The sequence below is a fragment of the Penicillium atrosanguineum genome (genome assembly GCF_028827265.1).
Source record: "Penicillium atrosanguineum strain IBT 20685 chromosome Unknown utg000003l_segment0_segment0, whole genome shotgun sequence".
NCBI lineage: Eukaryota > Fungi > Ascomycota > Eurotiomycetes > Eurotiales > Aspergillaceae > Penicillium > Penicillium atrosanguineum.
The window spans coordinates 2,745,875-2,763,230 of NW_026623135.1; the positions used below are offsets into that span (position 1 = coordinate 2,745,875).

The following is a 17,356-nucleotide window of genomic DNA, read 5'->3' on the forward strand; positions in this document are numbered from 1 at the left end:
TACATGAAGCCTCAAATATGGAATCGCCTGACGCCCCTCAAGACATTGACTTATTTGCCGCTAAAAAGACACGGTCGTACGAGGTAGGATGGCGACGATACGTATACCCTTGGCACTAATTCCTGTTATCACCGGTCCTTCTCGAGCTGTGGCTTGCGGGTTCCCCAGGAAGCTCCAAGCCCACTAGTAACAATAGACTTTCCTGAACCCGATGGATCGTGGTCAGGTCCCGGTTCGCTCTGTAATGTAGTACAGGTTGGGGCTGTACATGCAAGGAAACCTACACGATCCATGATCGGTATTTCTGCACAGCATCGGACAGCGACTGTCCGACATGGCACGGTCAGCATGGACGCAGTCAGACAAGGCTGTGCCAGGCGTCAGCCTTATTGGAAGGCTGCAGTCTAAGAGCGCGTGTGCGTCAAAGCCTCGGCCAATGTGACCGTCTGGCCGAGTCAGGCTCAGCGACACGCGGGGCCGATGGCGATTCATCGTTCCTGCCTTCGCTCAAAGTTACGTACCCGCAAGTCAGAACCACGAACAGGCCAGATCCCTTGCAGCCTAACGAATCGGCTGTTCTGAATCCTCGAGGATACATGTAGGGCCCCACAGCGGTGAGAACCACTCGGCTAGGACTTTCGTCAGCTTCTACACCGAGATTTGGATTTCTGGAGCTTTCTGTTTCCGGTAAATAGTTACGAGGCTTGAGTGGCGGGGAATAGGATGGTTGAGGGGCTAGTTATCAAGGTAGCCAACCACGGAGTTTGAGTGTCATTCCACTTGTAAGTACGCGATGTCCTATCCAATCCCTCGAAATGCGGAGTAACAGTCGTTCGTGGGTAGCTTCAGAGCGTCGGATTAATCCACATCTGGGAATGGATTTAGTTGGCCATTTCTGTGCTGAGATTGGCTGTATCGCTTGTACTTGGCCTTTGTGGGCGCTTCCTAGACCGTGAATGGCATTGCAGTGTCCATGACATTCTCTCTGGAAGGGTTCCCCTATAACATGCCTGAGGCATGCGTAGTCACCTGGCTTCACTGAGCCCTTGCCCTAATAGACTTTTTGAGTTTGGCAGGGCCGAGGCTCCTACTTCGTTCTGGTTGCTGGTTGCTTAAGCTAGATCTTCTTGTTGATAGTCTACGATACTAAAGCTTTCATGACGTCTCGTATGCAGGAAGACCCTGCCTTTCAGAGCGCCATGGCTATGAACCAGATTCCCGGCCAGAACATCTACATCGGAGGGTGAGTTTACCGCCCTGTATCTTGCTCTACTATTGCTTTGCCTCATTTGGAGTGGGCCTGGTGGTGAACCATGTCGCCTTGTCTTCTGTATCGCTAACCGTCATCTCCACTTTGTAGCATCTTTTGCCTCAAGAACAAAGCGGCTCTTGACCGGGCTAACATCACTCATGTGGTGTCTGTCTTGAGACTTGCTCCATCTGAGAATCTTTTTTCAGACTTCAAGCAGCACAGAATAGATATCGATGATGTCGATGATGAGAATCTTCTCGAACATCTCCCGGCTGCGGTCAACTTTATTCAGTCCGGCCTGGACGCGGGCGGCAGCGTCCTAGTGCATTGGTAGGTTTACCCTGCTCCGCGCCTCCTGCACCTCTCCCCTCCTCTTCTCTGCCGTGTCTGCTTCTCGGCATTTTCTCTATCGTTTCGTGACTGCCTCCTACGTCATCACGTGCTGTATCCATTGCGATCTGCACGTGGCGGAAGTATACTTTCTTCAACACGGCCTATTGGATCGTCCCTGTGTCATTCTGCTTCTCTTGCGTTTCATGTTTAGACACGGGCAGGCGCGGAAGGCCCGCCTTTGTGGCAGCGCACTGACTGACGGCGATCTAGTGCCATGGGAAAGTCCCGATCCGCAACTGTCTGCATTGCCTACATGCTCCACCAGCAGCGCAGCGGGCTCACACCACAGTCCGCTCTGGAGGTGATCCGCCAATCACGGCCGCTCTGCGAGCCTAATGACGGCTTTATGGAGCAGCTGAACCTTTACCATGAGATGGGCTGCCCTGATGAGGTCGCAGATCACCCCGTGTACCAGCGCTGGCTGTACCGCCGCGAGGTGGAGGAAAGTGTGGCGTGTGGGCGTGCCCCGGAACTCAAGTCAGTGCGATTCGAAGACGAGCAGCCCCAGCGGCCCCAGGAACCAACCGCTCAAGTTGTGGAGATTAAGTGTCGCAAGTGCCGGTTCGTATTTCCTTCCCAATACGGTAAAGTTTAAGAGACTAATTTCGAACAAGGCGTGGAATCGCTGATTCCAAATACATTATTTCTCACGATCAGGAGAAGAAAGAGAGCAACAAGTATAGATCGAATCAGGAATGTGCTCATGTGTTCTTACACCCCATGAAGTGGATGCGCCCCAGCTTGTTCCCTGAGGCCGGCCCTAATGACTACGAGGGTGATGCTCCCTTGACTGGCCGCTTGGCCTGCCCGAACACCTCCTGCGGTGCCAACCTTGGTAAATTCGCATGGCAGGGTTTGCAGTGTAACTGCGGTCAGTGGGTGGTGCCGGCCATTGGCCTCGCCAAAGCCCGAGTGGACATCGCCAACAAGGCTCCCGTTCGTGGAGCAGGAAATCTCCCTCCAACTGCACTGGGCATTCGTATGCCTCCAGGGATGCGGGGCCCTGAGTCAAGTGACGGTTCTGGGCGAGGAAACCTGTGAGATATGATATATGAGATGCGAGATGAGTTGATGATCTACAATATCCTATGGCATGCATGCATGACAGCTTTTACGAGCGATGAAATTCCCACTCGAAGAATATACGCATTCCCTCTTTTATTTTGTTCACCCTTGGATCGATCATGTTATTCTGCGCATTGCCTAAGCCTGATGATCGACGAGGACTCCACAAGGCAATGACGAATCTTATTGATCTGTGCCCTGAAGCCACTTCGCAGCCCTCCAGTCCCTGTTCGTGGGCTATCAGCCTTTGGGACGACCATCTTCCGGCCACTTGCGTCAGTGGAGGCGAGAGCTCGCTCAATATCACCTTCTGTGAAATCCGTTGCGTACCTGATCCACGGTGGGTACACTCATGTCAGCAAGGACAACAGTGAGGCTCTATCTCCGCCTGCAGCTCCGCGACCAGCATCATTGGATCGGGTATTAGGGCTGTTCCAGACCTAGTAAGTGGCTGTCTGAACAGGTTCTCTCGCGAGTCACACGTTCAGCTCATGTGATACTTGTGTAAGAGCTACGGAGTCCTATAGGACGAGACTAGAGGACACACTAGCGGCTCTGTTAGGATCTGACTCGCGAACCATGTTACCATAAGGAAGTAGTCTCATCTAAGAGGGAGTCCACGGCGTCAGCCATCTATACACCAAGAATCACGCCTCTCCAACCATATGCAAGCATAAGCATACGCTGTAGACTAGACCCATTCCCAGCTCCAGCCTTACACAAATTCGCCATCCAAGAGCTACACAGCAGTGAAGCGAGACGGCCAACTCCGCCCAGCCAATCGCACCCTCACCCACCGTGACGAGGCTAAGGGCCGCATCCCCAACTCTCTGAAACCCATTTAGTCGCGCGCCAGACCAAACAAGTCAAGATCACAGTACACAAATGACTCCACACAACTGTCAGTTCGTTTCAGAGACCAGCACAGACGCCAATGACGCCAGAAACCTCGGTAATTAATTCCCCCATGTGGATGGAGACACTTTTCCAAGGTTGGGAACAGAGAAGGAGGCTGTGCAAAAGCGGGTCTTCTTCCTATGCCTCCCGATTGGCGCCTCTCTCTGCGCTGGGCGTATTCGTAATACCTGTCATCCACCCGTTTTGCTCCATTATTACTTACACCTGCAAAACCCGTTCTAGGGGCCCCTGCTTGGATTCGACTGCTGGATGTTAATTACTTTATTTGATTTTGAATTATTTGATTATTCAATTATCCGGTAATTAACAAGACTAACAGCCCCAGTGCCTGGCCCACAACCCACGAATCGCATAATCCTCGGTATTCAAGGGCTATTGGCCCAAGGCCAGGAATGCACTACTACAAGTTTATTGGCGAGCAGACCCTAGTGGGGGTGGGGCAGTGCACTGCCTTGCAGGGGAGCTCTCAGCTTCGCGGTGGAGTCCTACATACTTCTTGCGTACAATGGACGAGTCTGACGCTGATATCATAGCTTTGTACAATCCTCGCCGGTGAGGCTAGTGCTTAAACTTCCGCCCCCTTGGCCCCCTTTTTTGGTTAGGGTTAATGTGATCGCCTTGCATGAATCTGTAACTCTTTGGAAGTTAGGCTGTTTCGGGATGGGGAGGGGTCAGATCTGATAATTAAGATGTGCTATGAAGCAGTGTTAGGCGGCTAGTCCTTTACGTTCGGTGGAGTTTCTCTAAACCCAAGGGAGAGGGTCTTTTAGATGTGTTCTATCAAGGTTCCTCGACACATAGAACTGCAGAGCTATCTAGCTCCATGTTGGAAAATCAATATCGCCAAGATGAACCACATCCTAGTCGCGCGTACCACATGTGACGCGCAGCCATCTACGGCAAGAATTGGCTGGTTCACTTATGCGCCTGCGCTATCGGGTACGCTAAAACCCGTAGGGCTAGTCTAATATTCCTACCTGGACTCAGGAGCCTGCTTGGCACCTCTCGACGCGAGATACCTAATTTGCACGCGGGGCTCACTGACGCATCTGGATACGCTCGAGATCAGGGTTTAGATTGAGGCATTGCTAGGCAACTGGATCACTGTATAAATGATCTCAAAAGTGGTTACAATCTGTGCGAGAAGCTATAATTAGCTGACACATGCTTGTCTACGAACCCCCGAAATGAAACAGTGCTGGGATCTAGAGTCCGAAATGTAGAGCTATAGCATAAACTTCGTGACGCAACTCTTACCTCTTTGCACTAGGCAGCACCCGGACAGGAACTTTCCGTGCTAGATCGCATGATTAGACGCTCCGCCCCCATCAGAGCCTCACGAGATCCCCCGATCCGTACAACCAAAACCCCGCTCAGGCGTGCAGCTGTGCTCGGCTCGCAGAGTTTCACAAAAGCATCACTAAGAAACAAGCTAACGCATTCCTCATCGAGCTTGGCATTGCGACAGCCCGCTAAGGCTGACGGGGGCCAGATTCTAGAAGAGGGGTTCGCTCTAGTGCTTATTCCAGATGTTTACCCCACCACAAGTAGCGCCAGGGCTCGGCTTATGGTGGGCATGACTGTATGGGGTGGTCACACCAGTTTATGATTTAGGTATGTTGCTCGATGGTCTTTCTAGATGTGGCATATGTTGAGTCGGTCGGGCAGGCGGATGTAGAGGGCCTTGCAGATAGCTTGCATTTGAGGATATACAAGGTGAGATGCTAGATAGGGTGATCTTCGCTGGGTATATGGAAAGTCTTAGCCCGACGGGAGGCCGTAAATATCCTTCCTGCAGGATTGGCGAGCCTTTTTTGTTTCATGTATACAGATACTTTGGGTCTGGAGTTTGGCCTTTGCGTATGAGGATGTAGGGACAAGGCTCATTGTAAGGCTCACTGCTGCAACGGTGGCTCAAGCTTTGCTGATTACATCCAAACTGTAACAATAAGGTTCTGCTTCGGTCTTGCGGAGCGCGTAGATATGGAGATGATTCGTAGTGGTGAGTGACGAGAAACGAGCTATGTTTCCGTTGAGCTCAGAATTCAGCAATACGACGCAGTTAATGAAAAGCCATTTCCTGATGGCAAAGCAAGTCTGGCGAGTGGTGTGATGTCTGTGAGACTGGAAGGTCACAGTCCTCGCAGTGGCATCAAGACATGCTGGCTATGTTTGAGTTCGACGACAATGATTTCAAGAGTTGGTAATTAGAGGTCTCTTTTCGGAACTGATGGGAATAGAGCAGGGTTTTTCATTCTCTCTTGGTTCCTCTTGGCCATTTCGATATTTCGCAACCGATCAATGCGCATCTGATAGAAGTTCCTGGGTCATTGTTAGCAACTGTAGAGTCCAGTAATTCGACCAAGACTTGCTTGTGAAGAGCAAACACTCTCTGAGAATCATCCGCCTTAGACTCTCCAGCCTTCCGAATCGAGTCAATCTGCAAACCATCAGCCAATTGTGTATAGCAGACTAAGTCGTTTCCATGTCCAGTGTCTACCTTGTCATCTCTATCTTTTTCATCACCTTTAGAATCTCGTTCTTTCTCTTCTTCCTTAGACTTGCCCTCGTCTTTATCATCTTTCTTTTCCTTGCCGTCCTTGGCAGCTCGCTCTTTCTTGCGCTTTTGCTTATCCTCATATTCCTTTTTGACCTTTTCAATCTCTTTCGCCATCTCTTCTTCCTTGCGACGCGCTGCTTCTGCTTCTGCGTTGATGATGGGCGAGCAGAAGTGGCGGTCTTGTAAGTGTGCGGGGCACACGTAGAAGAAATCCTGTGTTGAACTCAGTCAATGGATACATATACTCGAGGTTTGGAAGGATTCAAAGATGTTTTTAAGTGCAAATAGATGGCTCAATTAGCCAGGAATAATCATACCCTGTTATCTGGCGTGATCAACACACTGGTTGACGGCTTGTGGCATATCAAACATGCTTTTGAAAAGGTGTCTGCGACACGGCGCAGATGATAGACATTCGTCAGCAGCGACATTTTCACGGAGTCAATGACCTTTATAGATAGTTCATAAGTTCTCGGCACAAATGACACGGCGACAGACGAGTCAATGAGGGCAGATTCAAGAGGGGCTCAACATGAGGTTCTCGCGGAGATGGCTGTCATGTGACCCATGTTGAGTAACGAATGTTTACACAATATACAACTTCAACAATATTAACATGTCCAACGTAGACGTTGTAATTGTATACACACATATGCAGGCGACCATTTACTCTGATTTTAGGTGATATTGTGTCCCATAAAAAGACGAACGCCTGACCATGCATTTGTCCACTGAAGCCAACCTCAATGGGAATACAGCTGAGAGCTAGCGACCATCGCCTATGACGACGCCGATTTAATACAACAATTAATCCTTGGACAAAATGAAACAATCATACATCATGAATATCAATCCTCGTCGAAACCAGCTGCCTCCTTGGCCAGTCTGAGATCCTTGCCCACAACACCGATCTCCCGCAGGTACGGCTTAAAGGAGGACAACAAATCGCGTAGGCCACTCTTAAGGGCATCCAAAACAAGGTCCACCTCCGGCACCCGGCGGGCTACCGCCTGTGCCCCGGGATCCTTGGAAGGTGGAAAGTTGACGTCTGTCCAGTGCGCGTCGAGACCGCCCTGGTGCACAAACGTGTCTAGGGTTATGATGGTTTGGGTGAACAGACGGACCACGTCTGGCACATCGGCCTGGACTTTACCGTACTGGTCTTCTGCCAGACTGGCGATCAGAAGGCGGGCCAATGAGTCTATAGCGTCAACAATTGGGCTCAGAGACGAATCCGGAGAGCCGAGAACAATGCTAGATGCCCGTTGGGCGTAGGTTTGCCGGAAGAGTTGACCGACGGGGGAACGGAGAACCTGGACTATGGTAGGGTTGACGTTCTCCGGTTTGAATGTTGAAGACGGTCCTCCTGTGAGCAGCTTCAAATCCTCCCCAGTGGCAATGAGTTTTTGTTTACGCTCAGGGCTGAGCATTGCCGACGAGGCCTGATCGATAACCTGGCGAGCACGAGCCCGTGCCATGGGAGTCCAGTCTGCGGACTGTCCATATGATTTGGCCGTTGAGCTGAAAGCATCGCCGAATTGCTGCTGGCGCGAGCTAGCCTTTGGTGACGCCGCAAAGACATTCTCAGTCTTCGGTGCATCTGTCAACCGTGGCAGAGTCTGGAGAACGGGCTGAGGGGCATCGGCTGTAACCGCGGGCTTAGAACCAGGAGCAGGAGCCTTGAAAGTTTCGATCCGGGTGTTGATACCCTTAACCACATCCGTCATGCAGGCCAACATCTGCGACCAGGTAGAGCCACCATCTCGGTCAATTTCATTGAAGATAGCCTTGCGACGCTCTGGCAAGCGCTGACTAATGAGTCCAAGCTCCCAGAAAGCAAAGGACTTCACAGCCACCTTCTTAGCCTTCAGTCCAGTAATCAAGCTGCCGTTGGGGTCCTTGGCTTCGGAGGTCAGCGGCTGACCACGCTTCAATGGTTCCTTGCCGATGAAGATGGAGAAGAACAGGTTAGCCGCCTGCCAGCACAGAACAAGCAGAGAGCCAGAGAAAATAGAGCGGGCAATCAAGAAAATGAATCCTGGAGGAAGAAGCGAAGCAGGTTCCGCAGACGATCTTGGGAAGTTCCAGAAGAGCTTGGCGAAGTACAAAGACCAGCTCCACGCGGTTTGTCGAAGCACGAATTGGTATACGAGGGGGTAACCACAGCGACCCACGTGGTTCGTGTAAAACCATCAATGAGTGTCTGGGGTAGCAGGGCCTGAATGTGTTTCAAAGTCGCAGGGACAGGATGTGTCCGCACATCGGGCGCATCAGAAGCTCTCTTCACGGTAGGGATTGGAACTCGATCGTAATCATTGGCGAGATGGACTACGGCCTGCCAGCATGCCAAGAGTATATGGAATGTATGAATGTAGATAGGGCGCTCGTTGAGGGTTGGTCGCTCGTGAAGCCTATATCATATTAGCGCTTGCTCGAGAGGTCGCTTTGATTCCTGTCAACGTACTTGCCCCGTTTCACCATCTCCAAAGCCGCCTCGGCGGAGGATGACCATAGGTAGATTTCGGTGAACCACCAAGCTGAGAAGAGGTACCATCCAAATGTCTGCGCAACTTGTAGGGGGAAGAGATATCTGAAGGTCGTGATCGAGGATGTTGTCGTTCGCGAGCCTAGGTGAAGTTGGCCGACGCGCAGCACGAAGACGGCGAGGGATGAAACGAAAAGTAAGACCGCGCGAATTCCAGCCCCGCCAATGGGGAACCATGACCAGAAAACTGCAAAAGGCATCTATGTTAGTCCATGCAGCTCGGGGACGGCTTGGAAAGCTCCCGCAGCGCCGCAAAACTTACAGGATGTTTTGTCGCCGATTGCAATTGCCACGACATATGAGACCAGAAGGGAAAGCGCTGATGCATGAACAAATCGGCGGTGCAATGCCGACGTCAGGATGCGCCTATACGGCCGAGTTTGAGGGGCGGCCATCGTGCTAGCTGGAGTGGGATGGCTCTGAAAGAGAGGATGTGAATAGTCTTAGAGCATGATCAGATTGACCATCCCAGGAGCTTTAAGACCTGCTGGTAGTAGTGGGAGATCCAGCGACGGTGTTGGCGGGGGTCAAGAAAGACTAGAGGCTGGTTGCGCAGTGCCGTTGGGAGCAGTAGGAAGCCGTGTTGATGATGGAATATTTTGACTATCAAAATACACCAGCCACGGATCATGTGATAATGTGGCTTGGGCTGGTGGCACATGCAACTAACCCTAATGTAGACTAGTGCAAATACGTCATGTGAGTCCCGGGAGGCAGCAGGTTGCTTATCTCGTGCCTTGTGCATATCTCCTCATTTCTCTACGTTTGTTCTTCAGCGTTGCCCACTATGTCCTATGACCGCTTGAATTCCCTCGAGGCTCAGTCCGGATTCCGCCGCGAAGATGACTCAGTATATCGCGACGACCCTGGCTTCGACCATCTCGCCGAATCGCTCTCCGATCAGTTGTTCACACTGACCTCCAACATCTCTCGCTTGTCAAACCAGATTGCGCTCCTCGGAACAAAGCGAGATACTGAGCGTGTGCGGGAAAGGGTGCACAATCTCCTAGAGGAGACTCGATCGGGATTCAAGGATGTAGGAGAGGGCCTTAAGAAGATCCAGACTTGGGAAGATGTGAACGTATGTTTATCGCTGCTCTCCCATATTTTAATTACTGCTAACTGATTTTCTCACAGCCATCACAAAAATGGACTCAGCAGAAGCTGTCATCCGAGTTCAAAGCAAGCCTGGACGAGTTCCAGACCGTCCAACGCCGTGCCTTGGAGAAGCAGCGTGCGTCCGCAGTCGCCGCGCGAACTGCCATGGACGACACCGAACCTGGAGTTGCCGATAGCGAGGGTCACTTCCAGCAGCAACAATTGGAAGAGCAGTCTCGTCTGGCAGACCAGGGCGAGGTTGACTTCCAGGAGTCTCTAATCATCGAGCGAGAGACAGAGATTCGCAACATTGAACAGAGCGTTGGCGAGTTGAACGAACTATTCCGCGACGTCGCACACATTGTTCATGAGCAGGGCGGCCAGCTCGATATCGTCAGCGAAAACGTCCAGAACGTCAACCAGGACACCCGTGGGGCAAACACCGAGTTGCGCAGTGCCAGCCGATACCAGAAGAACGCACGCACCAAGGCCTGCTGCTTGCTTGTCATTCTTGCTGTCATTCTGACGATTATAATTCTTGCTGTTGTCCTCGGATAGACCTGATTTATCATCATCTTCCTGTTTTGATTTCATCCTGGCGGTCGATTATATCTTTTATGCCCTCGCACGATATCCCCGATGCATGATGCACTCACGGTCTGCCTTGAGCATTTCCTCTTGTTATTATAGTTTCTTAATGTTTTTGCTCCGGCGTATATTGAATGGAGAACATTGCTTCCTTTTGGTCTTAAATTTGTGCAATATCGTACAGATGGTTATACATGAATTATACATTTGACGCTTCAAAGCCAGACTGAATCATAGGCCGACGAAGCCGTTGAATCTCAATCTCCAGCCTTCATAGGAATTCAACTTTGGCCGAACATCCAAGTAGAAGCTCAGCTTCCCAGGGCCGGCATTGCCTGCCAAGCCGCCCGGATTCCCGCCTCCGGTCTTACCCTGGTAAAAGTCGATCACGTATTCAACGCGCTCTCCACCGCAGCGCTCAACGACCCAGTCATGTCGGTCGAAAGGCAGCTGATAGCCAAGCCATCCGTTGATTCGCGCACGCGGACTCAAGTACTGCGGATCAACTCCGAGGCCCCGGAATGAGTACAGCTTAGGTCCTCCGCACTTTTTGCTTCCTGGGTCAGATGAAGGAGCTTTGCTTTCCCAGTCGACAATCTGTTGCCATGCGCGTTCGTTGACCGCGTTATGAATGGGGATAATAGAGGCGACAGATGTTGCAAGTTCAGAAGCGGATGATGTGGATCCCGGGGTGTTGCCCTTGCGCATCAAGGCTTCGAAAAATTGTTTCTCAGAGGGATAGATCCAGTTGCCCGAGGCTTCATCGTGGCCGGTCTCGGCTTCGGCGTTGGATGGACATCCATGCGAGGCAGCATATGGTGAAGAGGCAGCGGGCGAGACTTTATTGGCTTCGGGACAGTCTTTTGCACCCACCTCACCGGCTCGGGGTATCGTGCTGACTTCGCGGTCTGTAGATAGTGGGCGTTGATGTTTGACTGGGTCTTGTGTTTGTTCGGCGGCGCCGGAGGGAGCGGACGGAGGATGTGGTAAATTCTTGTGTTGCTGCAACCACACTTCGCGTGTCTTGTGGTCAACAGGGCATGAAGCCGCAGGTGGCTCTGCGGAGGGAGTACTGGCACCGGCACCCATTGGAAATCGTGGTTTGTAAAAGGATTGACGATCGCGAAGTAAGCGGGCGATCGCCAAATAATTTTGCCCTCACCGCCCGCCATCATATAAACGCTCAAGGGGAAGTTCACCGCCCCTCCTGAATGCATTGTGGTCCCCTATTTTGTTTGCAGTTCTTCCTATATCTTTAATTTGAAGCAAGCATGGCCTCTACATCGAACCAGTCCGTTTACCGGGCTACCACCACTGCCCCGGTCAACATTGCCGTCATCAAGTAAGTTGGGCCTTTGCCCCTCTTGATTGTCCCAACAATGAAATTGTTTTGCTAACAGTGGTGTTTCTAGGTACTGGGGAAAGCGTGATACCACTCTCAACCTGCCTACCAACTCTTCCCTCTCGGTCACTCTCTCCCAGAAATCTCTCCGCACCCTGACCACCGCCTCCTGCTCCGCCAAGTACCCCTCTGAGGATACCCTGAACCTGAACGGCAAGCCCCAGGAAATCCAGTCCTCCAAGCGCACTCTCGCTTGTCTTTCCAACCTGCGTGCTCTGCGCAGGTCCCTTGAGGATGCCGATGCCTCAATCCCCAAGCTCTCCACTCTCCCCCTCCGTATCGTCTCCGAGAACAACTTCCCCACTGCTGCTGGTCTTGCCAGTTCCGCCGCTGGCTTCGCTGCCCTCGTTCGGGCTGTCGCCAATCTCTATGATCTCCCTCAGTCCCCTCGCGAGCTCAGCCGCATTGCGCGCCAGGGATCTGGTTCTGCCTGCCGCTCCCTGATGGGCGGTTATGTCGCGTGGCGCACCGGTGAGCTCGTTGACGGTAGCGACAGTCTCGCTGAGGAGGTTGCCCCCGCTTCTCACTGGCCTGAGATGCGCGCCCTGGTCCTGGTCGTCAGCGCCGAGAAGAAGGATGTTCCTAGTACCGAGGGTATGCAGACTACCGTCCACACTTCAGACCTCTTTGCCACACGCGCCGAGGCCGTCGTTCCCCAGCGTATGGATGCCATTGAGGCTGCTATCCGTGATAAGGACTTCCCCAAGTTCGCTGAGATCACTATGCGTGACTCCAACACCTTCCACGCCACCTGCCTTGACTCCTGGCCCCCTATTTTCTATATGAACGATGTCTCCCGTGCCGCTGTTCGCCTGGTGCACGACATCAACCGCGCTGTCGGCCGGACCGTCGCCGCTTACACCTTCGATGCCGGCCCGAACGCCGTCATCTACTACGAGGACAAGGACTCCGAGCTGGTCGCCGGCACTGTCAAGGCTATCCTTGGTGCCAACACCATTGGTTGGGAGGGTGCCTTCTACGAGAGAGTGGCCAATGTCACTGCCCCTGGCGTTGCTCTTGAGAACATTGACTCTCGTGTTCTGGATGTTCTCAAGGATGGTGTCAGCCGTGTCATTCTGACCGGTGTTGGTGAGGGTCCTATCACTGTTGAGGACCACCTTGTGACTGAGACTGGCGAGATTGTTTCCCAGTAAAAGGATCTGATATGAGATTTACGATGCAGCGAACTTGCTAAGACAGCCTGGAAGATACCCCATTTCCTTCTGCAAGGGCCATTTTTGGTCCAAGGCAAAAGACAATGTCTCTTTCCATCTTTGTTTTTCTCTCCGCTTTCTAGAACATAATTCGCAATACAATATACTGGTTTCTTGATAGCAGAAGCTTAATCAATTTTTCAATGGCATGCCTATATCAATCCAATGAATGATACTGAGGGCTTTAGCCGGACATACTTGTGTATTTTTCCAACAAATAATCTTGATAGACACCCCCAACTTGATCACACGCAGATTGAAATAGTCGAATGTCCTCTTCACATCTGCATTTCACAGCTTGTATTGATGTTAGATTGCTTAATCCGAAGACTAGAACGGTGATGATGTTTGAAACTGAGAGATGCATTCTCTGGAGAAGTATCAAATACTTCGATCTCAGAGATCTTGATACAAGGTCTTACTCAACTCACTGACTGGTTGATAGCGGGTATGCTATTCTACCTCGAAAGACCTTTCCTGGAAATAATTGCAAAGCAGTGTAACAGACAGGCCACGCTTTCAGGTATTCAGTCAGTCCCAAAGTTGTCTTACGTCTTGTGGGCAATCACTGATGCTCAGTGAGTGCTTAGTGATCACTTATAGTCGCTTAGTGTCTAATTACTGAGCATCTCTTATTTACTTAGCTAAGACTCGTGAGATTCTAGAGGCAAAGGGGTGTGTATTGCTAAATAAGAATACAGAAGGATAGAAGTATAGCCTGTGGGCGATGCAGTGCGGCAGAAAAGGAAGGGTAACGTGACCGTATATCATTTACATGTATATGTCCTAACGCCCGAAGGTTTTGTTTTTGGTTGGGTAGTTCTGCCTCTCTACCCTATCAAAAACTTGCCTTCATATTACTTGACTCGATGCATGTATCTCTAGGTTGGTTGCTGTCTTCACGTAAGCGAAGCTTTTCTCGCCGTAACTATAACGTTGACGTTTTGCCCGTTCTTGTTCTAGCTCCAGTTCTTGTCATCTTTTTTCCAGCACTTCATGTTTTGTCAACTCATAAAAAACAAGACTAGCAGGCTATGACTATTCAACGGCAGGAATGGAATCCTAACAACCAACGCAATGTATTCGCTCTCGTGAAATCCAGGCAAAGAAACGAAGCTATGGCTGCGAATTCCACCACCTCTTTAAATTGAAATGAAACATCGACTGATTTTGAACCCATAGAAGAAATTCTTTACCCCCCTAACAGGTTTTGATCATGACAAACGAAGGGCGCGGGTACTCCATCCGAGAACATGGCCCGTACCCCGATCAGCGCTTTCGAATATACTTGATCAGTTTCCCCCCGTTCACTTTTTTTAAATAAATCTAAAGACCCCGCAGCTGTACCAGCAGAAAGACCCGATTTATTAGCTGCGTCGTCAAACCATTCCGGGTGGCACATGGCATCGTAGGCGACGGTTTCGACAGCAGCAAGGATGGGACCGGCGAGCGGGACCATACTCAGTCCTGCAACGATCAAGGAGTTGACAACGTCGCGCATTTCTTCGTATGGGTCACTCCAAACTGTTGTGTATTCCATCTGCTGGCCGAGGTTGGCCGCAATGTACTGCTGGTAGGTGATAATGTTGCCGACAAGCAGGTCAACGTGAGTGGCGGTCCGGATGTGCTCAGCGGCAAGCCGCTTATGCTCTTGATCCCTCCGACTGTCGATCTGGTCGTTCATAAACTTGCTGGCGAAAGGCACCGGTATCAAAGTTTTGCTAATCGTCTGGTTCACCGTCACAAATCCTGAATCCAGCCAGGTGGTACTTTTGTGTTCAGTGTGACTTTTGGCATACCCAGCAGCCTCGGCCTCCGTTGAGAGCTTCACCTGGTCGCTACCAAAAGCAATCACCAAGTTATGCTCGTAGGTGTCCAAGGGTCTGGATTTAGCATTCTTGGGGTCGGAGAGCGCTCGGAGGGCCCGTGGAATGGCCAGCAAATAATAAAGGCCATCAATGTCTAACCGAAGAGTTGTATTCGGTCGATACCCGAGTCCCATCACCGGGTCACAGAGGAAATACACCTGGCCCAGCATCAAAGCATCCGCTTTGGAGGACCCTTCTTTCCAATTTGGATCTGTCAAGGACTCGGGGACTTTCCATTCGGTCTTGTCGTCGAAGATGCCGTCGATTACATCGGGGTACAGGGGGAATTTCGTCCCCGTCAGGTAGGTTTCCTGGAGCTGGGCTGCATCACCGTCATCAAAAGATTCCAACATGGAGCTAAGTTTTTGCGATTTAATAGTGTTGAGGTCATCTGGTCTTAAGACATGTTGGAACAGCTCCTGTTCCGGCAGGCTCAAGCACTGGAAGAATTCGACCCGATTTTTGATTTTGCTTATTGCCTGGGAAAACTTGGCTTTATCCAGTACTCCCTGTTCGGAGTACGATTCTTTGAGCTCTTTCATGACCGGAGCTACCAACTCTTGGTACCTCAGATACTTGGTCATTCGCAAGTCTGTCTCCGGTCGGCTCGTTTCGAATGCATCGATGTCACTTTTGTCGGCCTTCTTTTTGAACGTGTCGTAATACATTTTGTCATCTTCGGCAGAGAGCTTTTCTTGTTGGTTCGCCCGATCTAGGAGGCTCAGGTAGTCATCTAGTCTTTTCTTCGACACCTTTTCATCGCTAGTCGTCTTCCAATTTGCGATAATCGCATCCGCCGCGCAGAGAAGGGCGCCATTTTTCGAAGCCCGATTCAGGTGCTTCAGGCGTGCTTTGAAAAGACCCATTTGGTCCGTTGGAATAATTTTGACTGGACTGGAAAGCTCCGTTTTTAGCAACTCGCGGGCCTTGCTCTTGGACTCAGTCCATCCTTTTACGAGGCTGTCCTCGTAAGGCCGGCCATACGGCAAAGCGAAGCCGCGACCTTTGAAATCTAGACGCAGGAACTTGCACATATCGCCCAAGGGACCCTCCCCCTTGGGCGATACGGGCAGATAGATTCCTCGAACAGGGTAGGTCAGGTCAAGCCACAGATACTTCTGCTCCTTGGTGGGCATGGGAACAGCAACAAACCCTGCAATAGCGGATTTCGTGAAGTCGACGTCGGCGACACCACACAGCTTGAAGCTTTTGTCCAGCTTCTGAGGGTCCTTGCCGTACATCACAGCCATATCCGTCCATCGGTACCTGGGGTCCTGGCTATGCTTTTGTCTTAACAATAGTCAGTCAATTAAACCTCATATAGGATTGATTGTGAAATTTCTGGGGTAGCGAACGTACTCCAGAAGCCATGTTGTTGCTGCATTTCCATAACTCAGCAGTTCCCATGATTCCACTTTGCGGGATCCCACATCTTGACTTGCTGATCGAGGATGCTTCTCCAGGGACTTTCCCTCATGAGCATCAAACGATGGCTGGCTGTTGATGATCACGTCGACCAGAATGTAGTTCCAGAAGTCCAAGTTGTTCGACGCGTCGTAGCCTGCACATTTGAGAGAGGATCGATTGAACCACGCAATGCCTTCAGGGTCAGCGGCCATTTTCGCGTGGAATATGGTAGACAACAAGGATAGGTAGGATACAATTGAACCGGTGACGAATCAACAGAGCTCAGAATGGTGTAGAATTGATGAAAATATAGAATGGATGTTGGCTAGAATGATATTTATATAGTCATCCGGATATATTTGGGCAGCACCTAATGGAAATCTCTCGACGAAGAATGTGGCGATTATGATTGGACATATAATTAATTTAATTTGGCACTGCTCGTGTGCGCAAGAGGAACAACACAGCATTGGAGGTGCATCACCGTGTGACTCCTCCGATATCAGTCTCATTGAATTATCAGGGTTACGATCGCGGTCGAAAGCCGCGGAGAAAGGCACCTATCAATTTGGCCTCTCTGACCGACAATTGACCTGCATACAAGTGAAAGAATAGATCAATGCATACTAATTGACGGTGCGAACAAGAGGGAGAAGCCCCTTTGCTCAAACGCCGCCGCCTGTTGTTCTGAAGTAATAATGGTTTTGCGTCTCCGTAAATCCTCATACCTAGGTTGTGGCAAGCCGGCTGATGAACATTGAAGTATTCCCCTGGTATTCGATTTTCACGCCAGGAGGTGTTCAATGCGACGGTCAATGTGGCAGGATCCGTACATTCTGTCTGTTGGTTGTGCAGACGCATTAATATGCATGAAAAGCCAGCATTACGAATATCAACCGAGATCGAGCGAGGACCCACTTTGGGGGTTAGAGACTACCTGTAGTGCCTCAACCAACGGCCGACAATACGAACCGGGATGCAAGTGGCCATTTGAGGAAATCAAGCTGCAATTCGTCTTCAGAAAATGGATTTCCATGGTGTGCCAC

The 17,356-nt window shown here is 50.9% G+C and overlaps 7 protein-coding genes across 7 annotated transcripts; 3 read left to right on the plus strand and 4 right to left on the minus strand.

The window, feature by feature from the left end:
- Window positions 1–1,169: 1,169 nt before the first annotated feature.
- dspC (dual specificity phosphatase YVH1) lies at window positions 1,170–2,686 on the plus strand (the record flags this gene model as incomplete). Its single annotated transcript, XM_056884519.1, has 4 exons — window positions 1,170–1,243; window positions 1,361–1,582; window positions 1,856–2,206; window positions 2,260–2,686. 4 exons carry the CDS (start codon window positions 1,170–1,172, stop codon window positions 2,684–2,686), a joined length of 1,074 nt encoding a protein of 357 aa, XP_056742797.1.
- Window positions 2,687–5,835: 3,149 nt separating this feature from the next.
- N7443_004464 (AAA-ATPase Vps4-associated 1 family protein) lies at window positions 5,836–6,619 on the minus strand (the record flags this gene model as incomplete). The annotated part of the gene is made up of 4 exons (XM_056884520.1): window positions 5,836–5,950; window positions 6,001–6,068; window positions 6,129–6,401; window positions 6,506–6,619. 4 exons carry the CDS (start codon window positions 6,617–6,619, stop codon window positions 5,836–5,838), a joined length of 570 nt encoding a protein of 189 aa, XP_056742798.1.
- A 417-nt stretch (window positions 6,620–7,036) lies between these two features.
- Window positions 7,037–9,128, minus strand: N7443_004465 (nucleoporin NDC1; the record flags this gene model as incomplete). Its single annotated transcript, XM_056884521.1, has 4 exons — window positions 7,037–8,303; window positions 8,327–8,599; window positions 8,653–8,920; window positions 8,996–9,128. The coding sequence occupies 4 exons, from the start codon at window positions 9,126–9,128 to the stop codon at window positions 7,037–7,039; spliced, it is 1,941 nt and encodes a 646-aa protein (XP_056742799.1).
- Window positions 9,129–9,520: 392 nt separating this feature from the next.
- On the plus strand, window positions 9,521–10,389 carry N7443_004466 (SNAP receptor PEP12; the record flags this gene model as incomplete). The annotated part of the gene is made up of 2 exons (XM_056884522.1): window positions 9,521–9,814; window positions 9,871–10,389. 2 exons carry the CDS (start codon window positions 9,521–9,523, stop codon window positions 10,387–10,389), a joined length of 813 nt encoding a protein of 270 aa, XP_056742800.1.
- Window positions 10,390–10,650: 261 nt separating this feature from the next.
- On the minus strand, window positions 10,651–11,508 carry N7443_004467 (cytochrome c1 heme lyase CYT2; the record flags this gene model as incomplete). Its single annotated transcript, XM_056884523.1, has 1 exon — window positions 10,651–11,508. One exon carries the CDS (start codon window positions 11,506–11,508, stop codon window positions 10,651–10,653), a length of 858 nt encoding a protein of 285 aa, XP_056742801.1.
- Window positions 11,509–11,690: 182 nt separating this feature from the next.
- On the plus strand, window positions 11,691–12,975 carry mvd1 (diphosphomevalonate decarboxylase MVD1; the record flags this gene model as incomplete). Its single annotated transcript, XM_056884524.1, has 2 exons — window positions 11,691–11,761; window positions 11,832–12,975. 2 exons carry the CDS (start codon window positions 11,691–11,693, stop codon window positions 12,973–12,975), a joined length of 1,215 nt encoding a protein of 404 aa, XP_056742802.1.
- Window positions 12,976–14,227: 1,252 nt separating this feature from the next.
- N7443_004469 (uncharacterized protein) lies at window positions 14,228–16,522 on the minus strand (the record flags this gene model as incomplete). Its single annotated transcript, XM_056884525.1, has 2 exons — window positions 14,228–16,193; window positions 16,263–16,522. 2 exons carry the CDS (start codon window positions 16,520–16,522, stop codon window positions 14,228–14,230), a joined length of 2,226 nt encoding a protein of 741 aa, XP_056742803.1.
- Window positions 16,523–17,356: the final 834 nt, after the last annotated feature.